This window comes from Apiospora aurea, assembly GCF_038362705.1.
Source record: "Apiospora aurea strain CBS 24483 chromosome Unknown utg000004l_segment0_segment0, whole genome shotgun sequence".
Lineage (NCBI taxonomy): Eukaryota > Fungi > Ascomycota > Sordariomycetes > Amphisphaeriales > Apiosporaceae > Apiospora > Apiospora aurea.
The window spans coordinates 2,289,125-2,305,111 of NW_027117391.1; the positions used below are offsets into that span (position 1 = coordinate 2,289,125).

At 51.8% G+C, this 15,987-nt stretch overlaps 8 protein-coding genes across 8 annotated transcripts; 3 read left to right on the plus strand and 5 right to left on the minus strand.

Moving 5' to 3' along the window:
* Positions 1-671: 671 nt before the first annotated feature.
* PG986_005495 (ubiquitin-conjugating enzyme) lies at positions 672-1,311 on the minus strand (the record flags this gene model as incomplete). Its single annotated transcript, XM_066841717.1, has 4 exons — positions 672-795; positions 856-1,080; positions 1,146-1,210; positions 1,270-1,311. The coding sequence occupies 4 exons, from the start codon at positions 1,309-1,311 to the stop codon at positions 672-674; spliced, it is 456 nt and encodes a 151-aa protein (XP_066701579.1).
* Positions 1,312-2,370: 1,059 nt separating this feature from the next.
* On the minus strand, positions 2,371-3,330 carry PG986_005496 (Spt3; the record flags this gene model as incomplete). The annotated part of the gene is made up of 1 exon (XM_066841718.1): positions 2,371-3,330. One exon carries the CDS (start codon positions 3,328-3,330, stop codon positions 2,371-2,373), a length of 960 nt encoding a protein of 319 aa, XP_066701580.1.
* A 916-nt stretch (positions 3,331-4,246) lies between these two features.
* On the minus strand, positions 4,247-5,422 carry PG986_005497 (Leucine carboxyl methyltransferase 1; the record flags this gene model as incomplete). The annotated part of the gene is made up of 2 exons (XM_066841719.1): positions 4,247-5,055; positions 5,155-5,422. 2 exons carry the CDS (start codon positions 5,420-5,422, stop codon positions 4,247-4,249), a joined length of 1,077 nt encoding a protein of 358 aa, XP_066701581.1.
* A 1,089-nt stretch (positions 5,423-6,511) lies between these two features.
* On the plus strand, positions 6,512-7,603 carry PG986_005498 (Ubiquitin carrier protein; the record flags this gene model as incomplete). The annotated part of the gene is made up of 1 exon (XM_066841720.1): positions 6,512-7,603. The coding sequence occupies one exon, from the start codon at positions 6,512-6,514 to the stop codon at positions 7,601-7,603; it is 1,092 nt and encodes a 363-aa protein (XP_066701582.1).
* A 733-nt stretch (positions 7,604-8,336) lies between these two features.
* On the plus strand, positions 8,337-9,299 carry PG986_005499 (uncharacterized protein; the record flags this gene model as incomplete). The annotated part of the gene is made up of 2 exons (XM_066841721.1): positions 8,337-8,360; positions 8,418-9,299. The coding sequence occupies 2 exons, from the start codon at positions 8,337-8,339 to the stop codon at positions 9,297-9,299; spliced, it is 906 nt and encodes a 301-aa protein (XP_066701583.1).
* Positions 9,300-10,326: 1,027 nt separating this feature from the next.
* On the plus strand, positions 10,327-12,660 carry PG986_005500 (DWNN-domain-containing protein; the record flags this gene model as incomplete). Its single annotated transcript, XM_066841722.1, has 3 exons — positions 10,327-11,212; positions 11,263-12,351; positions 12,482-12,660. 3 exons carry the CDS (start codon positions 10,327-10,329, stop codon positions 12,658-12,660), a joined length of 2,154 nt encoding a protein of 717 aa, XP_066701584.1.
* Positions 12,661-13,544: 884 nt separating this feature from the next.
* Positions 13,545-14,150, minus strand: PG986_005501 (Adaptor protein complex- sigma subunit; the record flags this gene model as incomplete). The annotated part of the gene is made up of 3 exons (XM_066841723.1): positions 13,545-13,874; positions 13,981-14,050; positions 14,119-14,150. The coding sequence occupies 3 exons, from the start codon at positions 14,148-14,150 to the stop codon at positions 13,545-13,547; spliced, it is 432 nt and encodes a 143-aa protein (XP_066701585.1).
* A 599-nt stretch (positions 14,151-14,749) lies between these two features.
* PG986_005502 (retinol dehydrogenase 13) lies at positions 14,750-15,813 on the minus strand (the record flags this gene model as incomplete). Its single annotated transcript, XM_066841724.1, has 2 exons — positions 14,750-15,672; positions 15,735-15,813. 2 exons carry the CDS (start codon positions 15,811-15,813, stop codon positions 14,750-14,752), a joined length of 1,002 nt encoding a protein of 333 aa, XP_066701586.1.
* Between the last annotated feature and the right edge of the window lie 174 nt (positions 15,814-15,987).

The following is a 15,987-nucleotide window of genomic DNA, read 5'->3' on the forward strand; positions in this document are numbered from 1 at the left end:
CATCAATGCAACTGCAGCTACGTCTGCAAAACTCAACCCTAATGACTCGGTTCCGTTGCGGCATTGATGACCGACTTGTTGGCGCAAGTAGTGGTAATTAGCAATGTTCACGTCAACGGACAAGGGACAGCTATGGAACGGGGGAGACAGCATTTGCCTGCATGTACATTTGATGTGTCTACATACATGTAGGTATGTAGTTGCATCCATATCCACTTGCATGAGTGCCGGAAACCAAACCTCTATTATGTGTCCAGACCGCCTAAAGAAATGTTTACTTGCCAGACCAGGTATAATTTAACGACAACGTTCATTGAGAAACTCCGGAAGCTATGCCATGTGCCAGACTACTGCGGACTACCTAAAGACCGTGGAAAGAAGCAGAAAACCAGCCATGAAGAGACCGCGACAAGAAAGCAGCATTCATCCCGTATCAGGCGCCGATCCCTAACCTACGCCTGACGTAACGCCTAAATCAAAGCCTCATCGCAGTAACGGCAAGATCGTCGGCCGCTGAATTACGCTCTCAACCGAGATAGCATCTGGTAATGAAAGAACGGCGAGTTGTCTCGCTGTACCGACTCGACGTGCCGATGTCGGCAGTATCGCTCCGTAACTCAAAGCCGAATATGCGGCGAATGTAGACTGTTCCAAATTTTGAGATGTGACCTTCAATCTTCCCAGCTCTTCTCAACGGTTTCCCGTACTCTCTTGGTGTATTCCTTGCGGTTGTCTTTGTAGAGATTCGACGCCTCGACGTTGGCCGGGGAGCCCGTATTGGGGTCGTTTAGAAGACTGTTTGCCCGGTCAGATGTCGTTCCTTGTGAACAATGAGTTGTGTGCCCGTGATCTTACCTCTGGATACTGGTCAACACAGCGGCAACGTCGTACGTGGGACTCCACCGGTTCTGCAGGATATCAAGGCACAGTTCGCCCGTGGCATAGACATTGGGATGGAACATCTGGCTGATGAACTTGACGGCGGGCGGCTTGTTCGGGTATTGCTCCTCGAAGTGCATCACCAGGCGGAAGGTTCCATCTTCGAAGGGAGTGTCTGCAGGACCTATTATGACAGCATTCCTGATATTCCGGTGTCAGTGCTGCGCGGGGTCCAAGGTTCGGAAGGATCGTCAGTAGTGGCATACCAGGTCATGACATTGTCAGGGACGGGGGATGCAGATACGCCAGCGGGAGGATCGGTTTGCATGCGCTATGTCTAATGTCAGCGGGAGCCTTCCTAAAAAAACAGATCGTAGGAAGACAAGTCACCTTGAAGTCTCGCATCAAACGACGGCGGGCGGCTGTAGACATGGTGGCGAGTTGTGGGAGTCGGTTGATGGCGGCGAGCGAGGCACGACCAGAGAGGAGCAAGATGTAGAAGGGTCGGTTCCAATAACCCGGGGAATCAAAAGTAGAGTGAAGGATGGTACTCGTTTTTGAAGCCTGGAGAGTTGATTCAGGTCTCCTGGAATAAAAGCATGTAGTTTGGGGACCCGGTCAGCGGTAGTCACGCAACAGCCGACCTGCGACACCACCGATAAGCACAATGCCCCACGTGATGCAACCATTCAATGTGGCTTGCTTCAATGCGGGGAGCTGGAATTCCGCACTCCAGGTAACACCTGGGCAGTATTTTATTTGCGATTACTTAGGATTAATTACACCAAAATGAAAATCCCGGTATCACTAAGGAATAGTGAACAATCAATAACACTCTTTTATATTCTTGCAGGAGTGTGTCTGTCGTCCTTGACCAATGGTTTTGTGTTTTGGGGGAAGGGGGGATGCTAATGCTGTATGACAACAGTACTAACAGGATTCAAGACAATGGTCACCTTAGGATTTACGTGATCTGGAGCAGTCGTTCCCAGGATAGCTGGTGGCCATACAACAACTAGACATCAGTAAAATAAACATAAGACTTAGCAACGGTCGTTAGTTGCAATTGCAGTACATGGAAGCATATAGAGCTCTAAGAAGATGTGGCTTTAGACAGAGCACCCTCACAACTACTGAGCATAGCAAAGTGCGGACGGACCCAACGGAGTCTATGTTGTTGATGGGACTGCACATTGAACATCTACTTCGAGCGAACCCCCTGAATTAAGTAATCAATTAATAGAAAATGGGTATCACGCCGACCTTTCCAATAGCGCCAAACAAACCCGAGCTCCCAAGTCCCAAAGCGCCTTCATCGATATATGCAAAACCAGAAAGTGTATCCTCCAATTGTGGCAATAGTAGCCCATCGGCTTCAAGTCGGACACGAGGCTAAGGAAGCCTGGGCATTAGCTCACTGAGGATTTGACCCAGATTGGGCTTTATAACCGTACGGACTTCCAACCTCGACTGCAGCTGTAATGGAGTTGCTTAGAACAGTTTAAGGTTGGTCCTTTGCTGAAGTCGGGTGCCATTGAGCATTGCTCGCGACCTCTTGGGCCTTGTTTGTAGCCGACGGAATGCTTCCTGGATATGCCGTGACTCAACCGGTGCCCTGCCTTCACTTGGCGGGTCGAATAGCCCTTGAGCCAGCTTGCGCTTCTTGCTACCGGTGCTCTCGCCTCCACTGCGCTCCTTCCAGTTATCTTCTTGGTCTTTGATTTTGAGGGCTTCTTCGGTCAGGGTCTGAACCATCTCAAATGTCAAGAAGCCCAGAATATCGACAATATCATCCGAGGGTTTGCTGTCCGTGACGATACCGAAACCAGCCCATTCTCTGAAGCGTTTGCCCTTGCGGTAGGTGAACGACGCTTGGCGGTACTCGGACCACGTGACGTACTCCTCTCTGGTCATTGCCTTCGTACGCTCGTCTGCCTTGCGGAGACGCTGGAGGGTGATGATGTTCATTTCCTCCTCCTCCTCGTCTTCTTCGTCGTCCCGTTCGGGGACCTCCTGGCTGTAGAAGCTAGAAGGCTCCCAGGGTAGCTTCACCTTAGCCTTCTTGTTCTTCTTGGTCGCCTCTTCGACGGCGGGACCAGCAACAACGCCGGCGCCGGCCGGGTCATCGGCTACGCCCATCTCCACTTCACCGCCTTTCTCGTCTGAGTCGCGAGCATTCTTTCGTACATCCTTCCAGCTGAGGAATGTGCGTAACCGGGAGACTTTAGGAGCATCATCACGGATCTGAAAGATAAGATCGTTGATGGTGATGGCTCGAGCGCCACGACGTGCTGCCAGCTCTGTACAGCTGCGCAGCATTTCAATGACTTGCTGACGCACAATCTCTTCGATCATAGCAGTGGTCTCAACAGACGGCTCACCAGCCTCTCCAGAGACATACATCATCTGCTGGATCTCCTGGCGGTATTTGTGCTGCTTTGAGTCCGCCATTTTGAACTCGTTTAACCGACGTCACAGTCGTGGGAATCCGATACGTCGTATGATTTTATGTGAAGTAATTGTCTGCAGTAAAAGGCTGATAAAGAATATAAGTGACGATAGTATATGTTGAGTAGCTTTAAAGGATCTCAGCTCGTGGCGTATTTTGAATGGCAATGGAATTCAGCTGAGGTCAAGTTGGTAAGGATGAGGATCAGCTGAGAGGAGAGGCAATAAGAAATAAGACAGATCTAGCAAAGCAAAGTAAGGCCCGAGAAGTGAAATACATGTAGAACGAAGTAAGGTTGGGCCCGCTTAGAGGCAGCCGATATCCGACTGGAATAGACTTAAGCCAGGAGATGCAGAGTTGATGAGTCTTCCAAGTGAACCATTCAAAAACAGGTAGGTAGCTGGCTGGCTTGATCGTCACAAAGAAAGCGAGGCTCAAAGAGTCGCTTTAAGCTTTGGACGCGCTTGGGTCCAGCAAGGCACATGTATCCACTTTTTGCAGATGGGGGTGGCTGGTTAAGACTAATGATCCCCGGGCAGTTGCCAGCTGCAAGTCACCCAGGTACATTGTGGCTGGTGGTGTTTATGGGTCCATAGCAATCTGTGGTTATCCTCACCCGCAGCAAAAGTTACATGACCTGCTCGGTATAATCAGAACGCGTAAAGTCTATATGTGCAAATACATGCATATGAGATATGCACAAGGCAGTGTTTCAACATGAGTTGTCGATAGTCGTGTATACAACATAAACGCCACTAACAGTTGACATGTTGGGTAGAGGTAATTCACCTGCTTATTTACATAGGGGTGTGTTCACTGTTGCAGTAACTCAGGGTAGCTGGACATATTCCAGGACTAATGTCTCTTGATCTCCTCCATGATGGAACATACCATTAGCAACCGGCCAATTCGCCGTCATCATATGTCGTCCCAAGCTTGGAACCCATTCCCTCTCCAGCCCCATGCCACAACATAGTGGTCGGCGAGCAAATTCCACTCTTCAACCTCATCGAGGCCTTCAAGCTCATCGACCCTTTCTTTTTCCTCAGGCGAGACCCACTGCTTCCAGATAGCCTCAACAGTCATAACCTTGGAAGTCTGAAACCCGGCCTCCGTAAGCCGTGTCTCTTGGTCTGCGGGCTCACGATATATCTCTAGCGTTGGCATATGAATCCTTCGAGCTGCCAGATTAGCCACCATCTGTTTACCAAATGCGTCCTCGGGCTTGACGGGTTCATAGATTATGATGGAAAGATCTTGCATCTGCTCGGTGAAGTGCTTAATGACGTCCTTGCCTTGGCTTGTCTGAAGATAGCACAGACAACATTCCGATACTAGTAACGTGGGGATGTCTGACTGCAGACCTGGCAAGATGGGAGACGTGGCTTGTGCGAGGTCGCGCAAGTCTATCCCATGACACCAGTACTCGCAATCATTCGGTAGGCGGGTGCTGCTCCAAGACGAGCTCGAGGAAGCGTCGCGCTCAGCTTGTAGGGGGTCGGGGGCAATGGTGTTCCTTAAAGCTGGCGTACTCTGGACAATCTGCCGCTTCTTCGAAGAGATGGTAGGGAAGTCAACTTCGTGATAGAGGAGTCCCGTTACATTGCCACGAGAGAGCAACCGGAAGCAGCGAGTATCTGTGCCCGCCCCAAGCGACACGATCTGTTTCCTTCCCGCTTCGGGACCAAGCTCAGAAGACAAAAAAGCATCGATGAGCCGATCCAAGGCTTTGGTTCGCGTATAGGTACCTGCCTTCAGCCTTAGCACTCGCCGCGGCAAATATTCGACGAGACCACTGCTCGTTCTCTAGACGGCTTCAATCTCACCTCGATTGATTATGGGTAATCTCCGTGTCGCCGGGCCCATTTGGTTCTGCACAAAGTACTGCGCATATGGGTCATCCAAGTAGCCCATATCTACAGCACTCAGGCGTGAGACGGAAGCGTCAGTGTCGGTGCCCTGGATTGTGGTGTCGTGGCCCGGTCCTGATGCAGCACTACCCCCAGGAGGACCACCACGCCGATTTCCCCGACCACGCCCACCACCCCTGGAGCCCCGAAGAGAAAGGAGGTTAGGTATCGAAGGGGCCGCCATTGTAGGGTGATTGGATGACATGAATGGTTTAGGTAGCTGTAGCTTGGTCTTAAGGAAGAAGTAGCTTTCCGGCAGTAGGAACATTAGTATGGTATTCCTGGAGTGACGCAAACCCCGGCTACGAGGTTGATCGGCGAACGGATACAGGTGGGGTCTGGTCACAAAAGGTCCTACCATGTAGCTCGTACATAGCTGCTGCAGGTGCCCAGGTGCCCAGGTGCCCGCGTGCTATTTTCGAACTTACTGCGCTGAGATGTAGGTACCTGGTTAGCAGCCTGAGACAACATCACCACAAGCGTGCATCAGCGCCGCAGAATGCCCACCTGTCCAGATATCGACATATGTAAGAACATCAACTTGGGCCATCTTCAACACGGCCAGGACGATGTTCATCAACGGCCGGGTTTTTTAATCATCACTATTACCACCAGATCTATGCTGACGTAAGAGGCTACATAAAGTGGCGTGGCACTTAAGGGTGACTTAGAATTACGGAACGTCGGTGATGACACGGTATTCGCAACAAGTACGTGCTATCTGAGACACGTATGTGAGATCGGTAGGAAACCATGATATTTTAAGACCAAGGAACTCCTCCATTACATGTAACAAACATCCTTTGCACTTTGTTGGCAGCCAGGCCTGACAAGCATTGAAGTCGTAGCCAAGCGTCGAGGCGTCTTGAACAGACCCGACTGAAAGGAATCATTAGCCTGGTGGGGTTGGACTTGCAGCCTGTACGATGGTGGTGTAGGACCGAGTTAGGCAGGTAAGCGGCTAGGCCAGTCGGTTAGCCCACGGGCGCTTGCAAAGCATCGGGTGGCGCAGCATGCAGGTGCTGCCTAACAGCATCCATCCCCCCCCCAGGTAGAGAGGCAAGGAGGATGATCGACTCGCAATTGCTCATTCCTTTGGTTCCTCTTATTAAAACCAGTCAGCCGCCTCTTTCGTTGTTTGTCTCATCTTTTCCTGGCCTTTTATCCCATCGAGTCCAGCCGTCTTTTGTTGACTTTCATTACTTTTTGTTCAATCTTCAAACCTTCATAAGTCTGTCTATCCACTCGAATTGCCGTTGAAGACTCGGCTACCATGTACAAAGACGTTGCTGCTGCCGTCTACAAGCGGGCCGCTGTCGCCTATCAAGATGGCGATAGGCCCGTCCGCCAATTGTCTGGCTGGTCCTGGCCGTTGATGTTTATCGATTTCCTCATCTTCATTCCCCTCTTCATCTATGTCGGCTACACCATGAACAACCTGTATCCGGTGCTTGCGATGATCGAAGACCCAGCTCCACCTGCGTACGACCCTGTATCGCTGAACGAGGATGACCAGTCCGTGGTTGACGATTCCGCTCCCGTGGCTGACGAGGCTGCTCGTGCATCCCCGCAGGCCGTTCAGATTACCGCCAGCTTCCGCAACATCCACCGCACGCTGATCGGTATTGGCGGCTGGCGCTCGAACTTCCGTGGTCTTGCCTGTTGGGTTGCGCTTTCGTTCAGCACTCTATTTGTTTACGGTGCTGTCAGCGTGCTGCCTATCTTGAGCCATTTCAAGTCTATCGCTGCCCTGATCTCAGCCGTTGCTCTTGTCCAGCTCTACGCCGCCTGGCTTCACATCGTCATCTCGGCCCCCTCCGACAAGCACTTCTGGCAGCGTCTTCCCGGTTTCAAACAGGCTTTCCGCGCCTGCGCCTTGCCTACCGCTGTGTACTTTGTCACTCTCGAGATCCAGCAGGGCTTCCCGAAATTTCTTGCTCGTGCCATGGGTATGGGCCTGTGGGACCCCAAGAGACCCGGCGAGGTTCCCGAGCCTCAGAGCAGTGACGTATGGAAAGGTCTCATCGTCGTGGTCGTCATGTTGCTCCTTACTATCTTCCTGACGATCCCGGCACACGTCGTACTCACTCGAGTCCAGGCATCGCTACTGCCCGAGGAAGATGAGACGATCATCCCGTTCGACCGCTCATTCCAGGGCACGCTCGAACCCGCAATTGTTGGGGGACGTGGTTTTGTCAGCATGAAGGATGCCTGGAACACGTTCTCGCATGCTTCTTGGGTCCGACTGGTCAAACTGTACCTGAAGATCTTTGGCGTTGGCATCGCCCTCAACTTCGCCTTCTCGCTTATCGTTGTTCCGCAGGCCATATTTATGATCAAGGCTAGCCAACCAACCCAGGACTAAGCGAAGGAAATAAGCAGCTCAATCGGGGTTTACTGTCTATACACGCAGGACTTCAATTGGCGAGAGACTTCGATCGGCGAGAATTTGGAATGTTATTAGCTGGCCCGTTGTCGAATCGGAGAGAATAGGTTGTTTTGAACAGTGTACGAGACAAAGGTGCAAATGGATCAAGGGAACACACGAGATGTAGCCGTGATTAAGACCCATGGGATCTATATAAGCATTTTGAAATCATTATGCGTCGTGCTATCGCACACCAAAGGTTTAAAGTAAGATAGCAAAACGCCATTTCACCTAACGATGTTTGCATCACATATTGATCAATACACTCACATAGAGTTCAACTTGATAAACTTTGAGGCCGTTGCTTGCTTGTCTCGTTTCGAGCTCGATCGACTCGCTTTAAAGCAAATACAGAGGATGACATAGAGGGCCCTCAAGTACGGAGACTGACCCGGCAAGCCAGAAGCTGGACCGACCTTGACACTTGAGGCTGGCTTACCATTTACCCCACACCAGCATATAGCTTAAGTGGGGTAGGAGTCGTTAGGCAGGACCCGAAGATCATACCTACCTACATGAGTACTTACCAAATAACAGCCGCGGGGCAACTGATCTCCAGCTAAACCGCTTGTCAACTCTGCCGTTACTACCTTCAACACTCCCCAACTTAACCAGATCGTAAGACCCCATATCAGGAAGCCCCGGGAACCACCCCGTACTCCAACCCATCATGGCACCCTCGGCGACATTGCTGGTATGCGAAACGTCCCCTCGGCCTGTAGCGCACGAGCAACTAACTCCTGGGGATTAGACAAGGATCAAAGTCCAACTGAAACTTGCGATCGCAAGACTGCGCATGGTGCAAAAACGAGATGAGGCCCTTTCCAAAGCCGCGCGGCGGACCATGGCCCAACTGTTAGAGATGGGCAAGGTTGATTCTGCCAGAATCCGCGTCGAGAACATTATTCGCACCGACATCATCACAGAACTCCACGAGATCCTCGAATTGTACTGCGAGCTCCTGATCGCACGTGCTGGATTATTAGAGGCGCCGCAGTGTGACCCAGGGTTGGAGGAGGCGGTGAAGAGCATCATCTTCGCGGCGCCGAAAACGGAGATCAAGGAGCTCCAGGCGGTCCGGCTACTATTCGGGGAGAAGTTTGGCAAGGAGTTCGTCATGACCGCCACAGAGAACACGGACGGCAAGGTCTCGGAGAAGGTGGTGAAGAAGCTCAGCGTGACCCCGCCAAAAGAAGAGTTAGTTACGGGGTACTTGGAAGAGATAGCAAGAGCATATGGCGTGGACTGGCCGAAGCGCCCCGCGAACTTGGGCGACCCTCCGGACTTCGTGGACGATGACGTGGACGACAATCCCAGCGGAGGACAGGCACAGAAGATCGTAGAGCCCGGTATACCGGCCGATAGCAAAGCGGCTCAGGAGAGGGAAGACCTCAGCAGGGCTACACCACCACGCACCTTGGGTCCGCAGAGTCCTCTGCACGTCAACCCACCAAGTCCATCTACTGAAAATCCTCGACCCAAAATCACGCTCAACTCGGCCGAACTAAAGCCCAGCAAGAAGATGCTAGATGCCGGTATATCTGGCAAGAAAACCGAAAGAAAGGGGGGACTGGGAGAGGATGTGCCAAGCGTGGATGATCTGGCAGCCCGCTTTGCAGCGTTGAAGCGCTAGCAAAGGCGTTTGCTTTGGTTTCTTGTGCTTATTGTATTCGTCAATTGATGTCTTCTTGAATGGCGTTTTGGAGATATTTGTATTAGGTACTCGCCATCTTTGTTAGGGCTGCCTGGGATACGAGTCTCAAGGGCCATATTCAAACCTCTGTTTGCCAACCAAGCGCCAGTCAATTATGCTAATCTACCTAATCTATGCTGTGAGGCGGGAAGCTGCAGCGAGGTCTGCTTTGAGCACCTAGTCTCGCAAACGACGATACCTTAGAATCAAAAGTCTCAACTCCATATGGCTATTTGTAAGCCTATTTTAATCTGCTCATGGATTACTATTCGAGCCAAATGTCGCATGTATTGTTGTAAGACATTCTATTCATTCCATCTTCCCTGTAGAAGAGGCATTCTATCCAGCCGTGTTGCTGCTAATAGGGAACCTACCGGACAGCCAGGCAGGTGTGTAAATTTCCATCTCATAAATGCCTGAAGTAGAGACTGGACGACGGGCGACGAGGGCATCATTACAACCAAGCGGACCCTGCAGTTTCCTTGCACGAGATTATGCTTGACAGCAATGCCTGGTTTGGTTGTGCATAATCGCTTGCAGGCAAGACTGAGCAGCTTGCCGCCGACCTCGACCCAACCGGTCATCCCATGGAAGGACCACTGCAGTTTTTACCCGCTGCTTCAAGAGCATCCAACTTTTCCCCGTCGACAACCCCCTGTTTTATCTTTTCCAGCTTGCACAGTAATGAGCTGATGATGTGGTACTAGTCACTCACTGGTCACATTGTGCATAGCAAGGAAAGAACGACCTTCGGGCCACTGTTTTGGCACCTTCCACTCTTGTTTGTTTTTTCTGATTGCATTTACAGATTTCCTGTTCTGCATGCAGAAAGCCAGGAAAGAACCCAAACACTCCTGTCTGACATGAACATTCGTGATTCAAGAAAAATTCGGGCGTGTTTTCACGAGCTCCCGACCCCTTGGCTTCAGCCATTCACTTATTGATGAGTTCAGTCTACAGCAAAGCCATGGATCCAGGCCATGATTCCCACGGGCCGGCTCCCATTGGCCTCGATCAAACCTCCCTTTCCCAACTTGAACGCATGATTGATGTGGATTTTGGAGTCAACGGCCACGGACAGCAGGTGCTTGACAAATACCTGCAATGGCTTCACCAGCAAGTCGTAAAGGACATGTTCGTGCGAGAGGACTCTCTTGTCTGCGCTTGGATTTGCTCACTCACAAGCCGCGGATTCGAGCACAACGTCATCTATTCTTCATTCAAAGACTGGCAGGATGTCGTTGACCAGAAAGACCCCTCGAGCCGTCGCAGGTACTTGATGGTCGAAGAGGAGATACGTAAAGTCCTCGAAGGCAAGCATCATGCACCTTCTCAGCTCGAAAGTCGCATTCAGAACTCCCGATCTCAACCGATTGACGCCAACGACCAATCCAAGCCAGCTCTGGACGTCTCTCCGCCCTCCAGTCCTGAACGTTGGACCAAGACTGGTGGCAGGAAAAGACCCGGTGCCAATGACACCCCAGTTACGAACAACAAAGGAACAAGATCATCTAACACTCTGGGTCCGAACTCGCAACCCACGAAGGATTTGCCTTCGACGCGTGAAGGAGGTAAGTTGAGATTTACTCAGGGTCCTCCATTTCTATCGGAAGATGAAATGTCATCTGTCAAGTTGGGAGCTCCAAACCAGAGACACATGAATCTGCGTAACCGAACGATAGCTATCAGGCTCAGCCCAGAGCCTTCCCCGAAGGAAAGCAACGGCAGCTCAAAGCCGGATTCATCAAGAACTAAGAAGAAACAACCAGTAAATTCTGGGACAGGTGCGAAGAAGAGCAAGAAGGCACACTCGAAGCCGCAGGCGTATCTATGCAAACGGTGCCATAAAGCTGGTTAGTCCCTCGCAAGAATCTACCGGATGACGCTATTGACTCTTGACAAGGCCATATAGTACAAGACTGTCCGACCAATCTAGACCCTCGCTATGATACACCACCTGCCCCTGACTACCTCTGCAATTTTTGCGGGAAGGTGGGAGTCCATCTTGGAACACTCTGCCCGGACAACAGACTACCTTGGTCACTCACCACCAAGCGAAAGGATGCCGCCGCTAAACGCCTGGCCAGGGATTCCGAGAATTGGCAGGATCGCAGAGAACGATCACCTGTTAGACTCAGCCTGCCAATTCGTCAGTGTTCTGACAGCTACCGCCCGGGTAGTTCTCCTCGAGCTCGTAATGAGGTTACAGATAGATACCGCCCGAGCTACAGAGAAAGATCGCTCTCTTCGCCAGGTGATACTTCGCCGTCCCGTGGTGCAAGAGGTAGATCTACTACGCCAGCGCCTCTTTTCCGATCATCACCTTTCCATGAAGCGCCTCCCGTTTCCGCCAACCTGGCGAGAGATACTAAGAGAGGCAGGAAGAGGAGAGCCAGGGACAGAGATGGTTATAGATCTAGAAACAACGGTCATCGTGATGGCCGCTCGAGGTCTCCCAAGCCTGACGGAAGCCACACCATGATACTGCGCAAGCCGGGCACAGAAGGCAGACTCTCCTACGAAGACGAGGACTTGTTCATGCAGAACACCCAAGCAATGCCCTTTGGAATAGATGACGCATACAACGACATCATCTCAGGTTTCTTGCCGCAGCAGGATGCATCTATGGTCAGTACTGACGCGCGTAGCCTCGATCGAGAACTCGATAGGCCAGCTGCTGTTAGAGCACAAGACTTTTTACATACACTGGGCGCGCAGATGGCAGAGCACGAGGATGAAATGGAGGTCGTCTATGCTTCGCAGATGGACATCATGTTGGATGAGGGTATTGATGCTACTGAGACCAGCGATTCTACTCTGACTGTGGATCCAGATGGCAACCAATACCGACTGCTCACAAGTCCTCCCTATAGCGAACCTGCCATGCGTCTGTTTCCTGGACTGACGGTTCTAATCGTGCACCCTCGTCCGGGAAGAACAACAGCGGCGGAGATGATGGAGGGCTTGGATAACACAGCTTCAGATACCATAGGTATATTGCGCACCAAACCGTCTCCGCGTTCTCCAATTTACTAACTCTTGCTGGAGTTGATTTAGGGGTGCCAACCCAGGCAGAGGCTTGAACAGCGCAGCAGCAGCCATTTTAACAAACTTCCCTCTAGGCGCCGTAGTGATCAACCATGGTCGACGATTGGAGGGCAGCCCATCAACTGCTGGCAGCGTGGAATGGAGGCAACCCGATGGATTTGCCATAATCGTGGTATTTTACAGCAATAACAGGGAACTCGGCATGATCTGTGTGCTTCCTGTTCCTACGATGACGAAGATGGATTCCACTTAAGCTTAGTACCGAGACAATGTCTATCTCATGCATCTGGAGGGCACCTGTAAGCCGTGTAGGAGAAGATCAAATAGTCTAGCGCCGCTGGTCGTTATTTGTGCACCTAAGTTTCCTGTGACACACAAGGTGTTTGCCCTGTTTGACAGTGCTGTATCATTTGAAAACCATCGGCTTTGGCCGAGCCCTGTGTAGGCTGATGTTTACATTTTGGTATGTAAATGGCTTTTGTGACCATAAGTAATTTGTTGCCTTGTGTCTCGACAGATCCTGCCAACAGTCCCGTTCCTTCGCAGCATGTCTCAACAGCCATTGGCATGTCCCTGTCCCTTTTGGAGAACCTCTGGCCATGTGAAGTGCCAGATATGAGGAGCTTTCACTGTCAGGAGGCCAGTACCAATAACAGGAGCACACTTCTATAGTACATACGTACAATCTGCAGGCGAGATAATGACGCCACAAATCAGGACTGACATGACGTGTGCCCCTCCCCAGCATGCTTGAGAGAAGTGTGAGCGGTACTGCACTCTGGAAGACCCGAACACGGGCAATCGAACAGACTTTCGCATATCGGAAACTCGGGCCTTTGTGATACGTGAAACGGCTCAACCAGACCTACGTATGCCTTCAAATCCCCAGATCATAAAGGTACCAATCCTCAGACTTCCAGATTGAACCTCTCTTTGATGCAAGTTACGCCAGACACCATGCCAATGGATTTGTGATCCCCTATATAGCCGTATCGGTAAATAACCCAGACCGATGAGACATTATTGCACCCTCCAGAGTGACAGCCCAGCGAGACGTACCAGCGGTTTAGTTACTGCTCTCCCTGCCACCCCGAATTAGGTATGTTTTTCTCTTCTTCTTATTGCATCTTCCCTTTCTTATTCCAGTTTGTCCAGGTGCTCGAGGCGCGTCAGGACGACCTGTTTGCTCGTCTCCTCGATCTCGCCGGCGAGGAAGACCTCGTCGAGGATGGCGTAGACCTTGTAGAAGTTGAAGACAAGGTCGAGCTCGCAAACGTTGCCGAAGAAGGAGTCGAGGACCTCGACGAAGAAGTGGATGGCCTCGAGGTAGGCCAGCTCGTTGTCGTTGGTGTCGACGCAGGCGCAGAAGAAGAGGCCCGCGTATCGCCGGTACACGATCTTGTGGTTCCGGAACTCGACGAAGTTGCTCTGGTACTTTTGGTCGCGCGGGGCGACGAGGCGGTGGACCTGGGTTCGTTGGCCTAATGTTAGTGATGTCCCGTTTCGAACCGCGATAGATAGAAGCAGTGTTTTGAATAGAGTAGCCAAGAGCGGGTAGGGAGGAGGTACGCACCTCGCCTTTAAGCTTGACTTTCTCGTCGTCGCTGTACGGGGAGTACCATTTCGCTAGGCGCGTCTTGCCTCTGCGCTCGCACACTTTGTTAGTTTGTTGCGCCAATGGGGGAGCGATTGGGGATTCGTCGTCTCTTACTGTCGGTTCTGGACTAATATGAAGGAAAGCATCTTTGCAACTCCCGAGCCGGTTTTTTCTGTCCTTGCCCAGAGAATGATGCTGTTGCCGCCGAGGAATGGTTCCAGGTGCCAGAAAGCTGGAGGACGGTATTCTCGAGAAAGGAGAGATCCGAGATCCCGGCTCCGGCTTGCGCAAATCCATAGGCCATAGGCCATAGTGGGGGAAGACCCTTACCTAAGGCGGGAAGCACTAATTACACCAAGGATAATACTGGGACAGACAGCCCCCCCCCCAAGCTCCCAAGGCCCCCAAGGCCCCCAAGGCCCCCTACGACAACGCTCTCACAACCGTGAAGTTCGATTTCGGAACAGGTGAGAAAGCAATGCTTTGAATCAAAAATGAAGATGCAGAAAAATTCAATTAAAAGCAGCTCTGATTAATGGATGGTGTGCTTCTTACGAAGTCTTGCCACAAATAAGAAAAAGGCTAAGTCCTGCTTTGCTTGAGATAGGTTAAACACATAACCCAAATAAGGATGTCATCGAGACCGTCTTGCTTTTGAGTACGTGGAGTTTCATCTATATCTATGTACATCAGAAGGGAATTGTCTGTCTATATCCATATCTTACATATTCCCCTGTTGGTCAAGCTAGAACTCAAAGGTTTCCCCAACCAACTCCTCAGCCTTCCTCCAACACTCCTCCGCGAGATCGGGATCCGTAGCCCATGTCTTAGACAAGGCCGGGTCCGTGGTCAGGGTGCAATCCTCCAGGTAGTAGCCCTTGCGGTTCACTAAGTCGGGGTCCAAAGCCGCGACGAGCGTTGTGGAACAGCCCTGCTGCAGCGTCTTTAGGGGGCTTTGAGCAAGGTAGTCGGCAATGGAAACGCCGTTTACGACTCGGCAGACTCTGTCGAACACTTCCATCATGTGTGCCTCGCCATGGGCCTTGACGTGTTCCTGCAGGTTCGTCGTGATGCCGCCCGGGTGTACCGCGTAGGTGTGGATGCCGCGCGGTGCCGCCAGGCGCCGGTTCAGCGCGACACCGTACAGCATCTCGGCCGACTTGGCCGAGCCGTAGCCGTCGTACTCGGTGTAGGTGCCCTCCGCGGCGAAGTTGGGGTCCTCGAGGTTGAAGGGGCGGTACCGGTGGGCCGTGCTGCTCACGAGCACGATTCGGCTGCCTGCGCCGGCGGCCAGGATCTTGGGCATGATCTTGTTAGTCAGGACGAAGTGGCCGGTCAGGCTCGCGGCGAGCTGGAGCTCGATGCCGTCCTCGGTCAGCGTGTAGGAGCAGGCCATGACGCCGGCGTTGTTGATGACGACGTCGATTTGGGAGATCTCGGCATCATTCAGGATGGCCTCGGCCGCCTTTCGGACGCTCTTCAGCGAGGCCAGGTCGGTCTCGATGAACTTCACGCGGATGTCGGCGTTGGTCTCCTTTATTGCGTCGATGGCGTCTTGCACTTTGGCCAGGGTCCGTCCGATGAGGACAATCATATCCGGGGATCCATGAGCAAGGCTGATGACCGTCTCCGAGCCGATGCCGCCTTTGCTAGGACCAGTCAAGAGGACTAGCGCCGCCTGTTAGTGAACCTTCAGCTCGTGATGATTGATCCATGATCGATAGGCTTACAAGTTCTTCCCTTGACCTGATCAGCGAAGTGGCGGACCACAGTGGTGCCATCTGTAGCAGCTCCAAAGGTAGCAGCCATGGTGTTTCGATATATATATATATATGTATATGATGTTTTTGGTGTGATTTTTGAGTCTTAGTAGAATACTCGTTGTATGATCTGGTCTGGGGGATATAGCTTCGCAACTCAACCGAGCCAGCGACAAGTTGCCTTATATATAACAGAGTGCTTGTCGACGTAGACCCTCCTTGG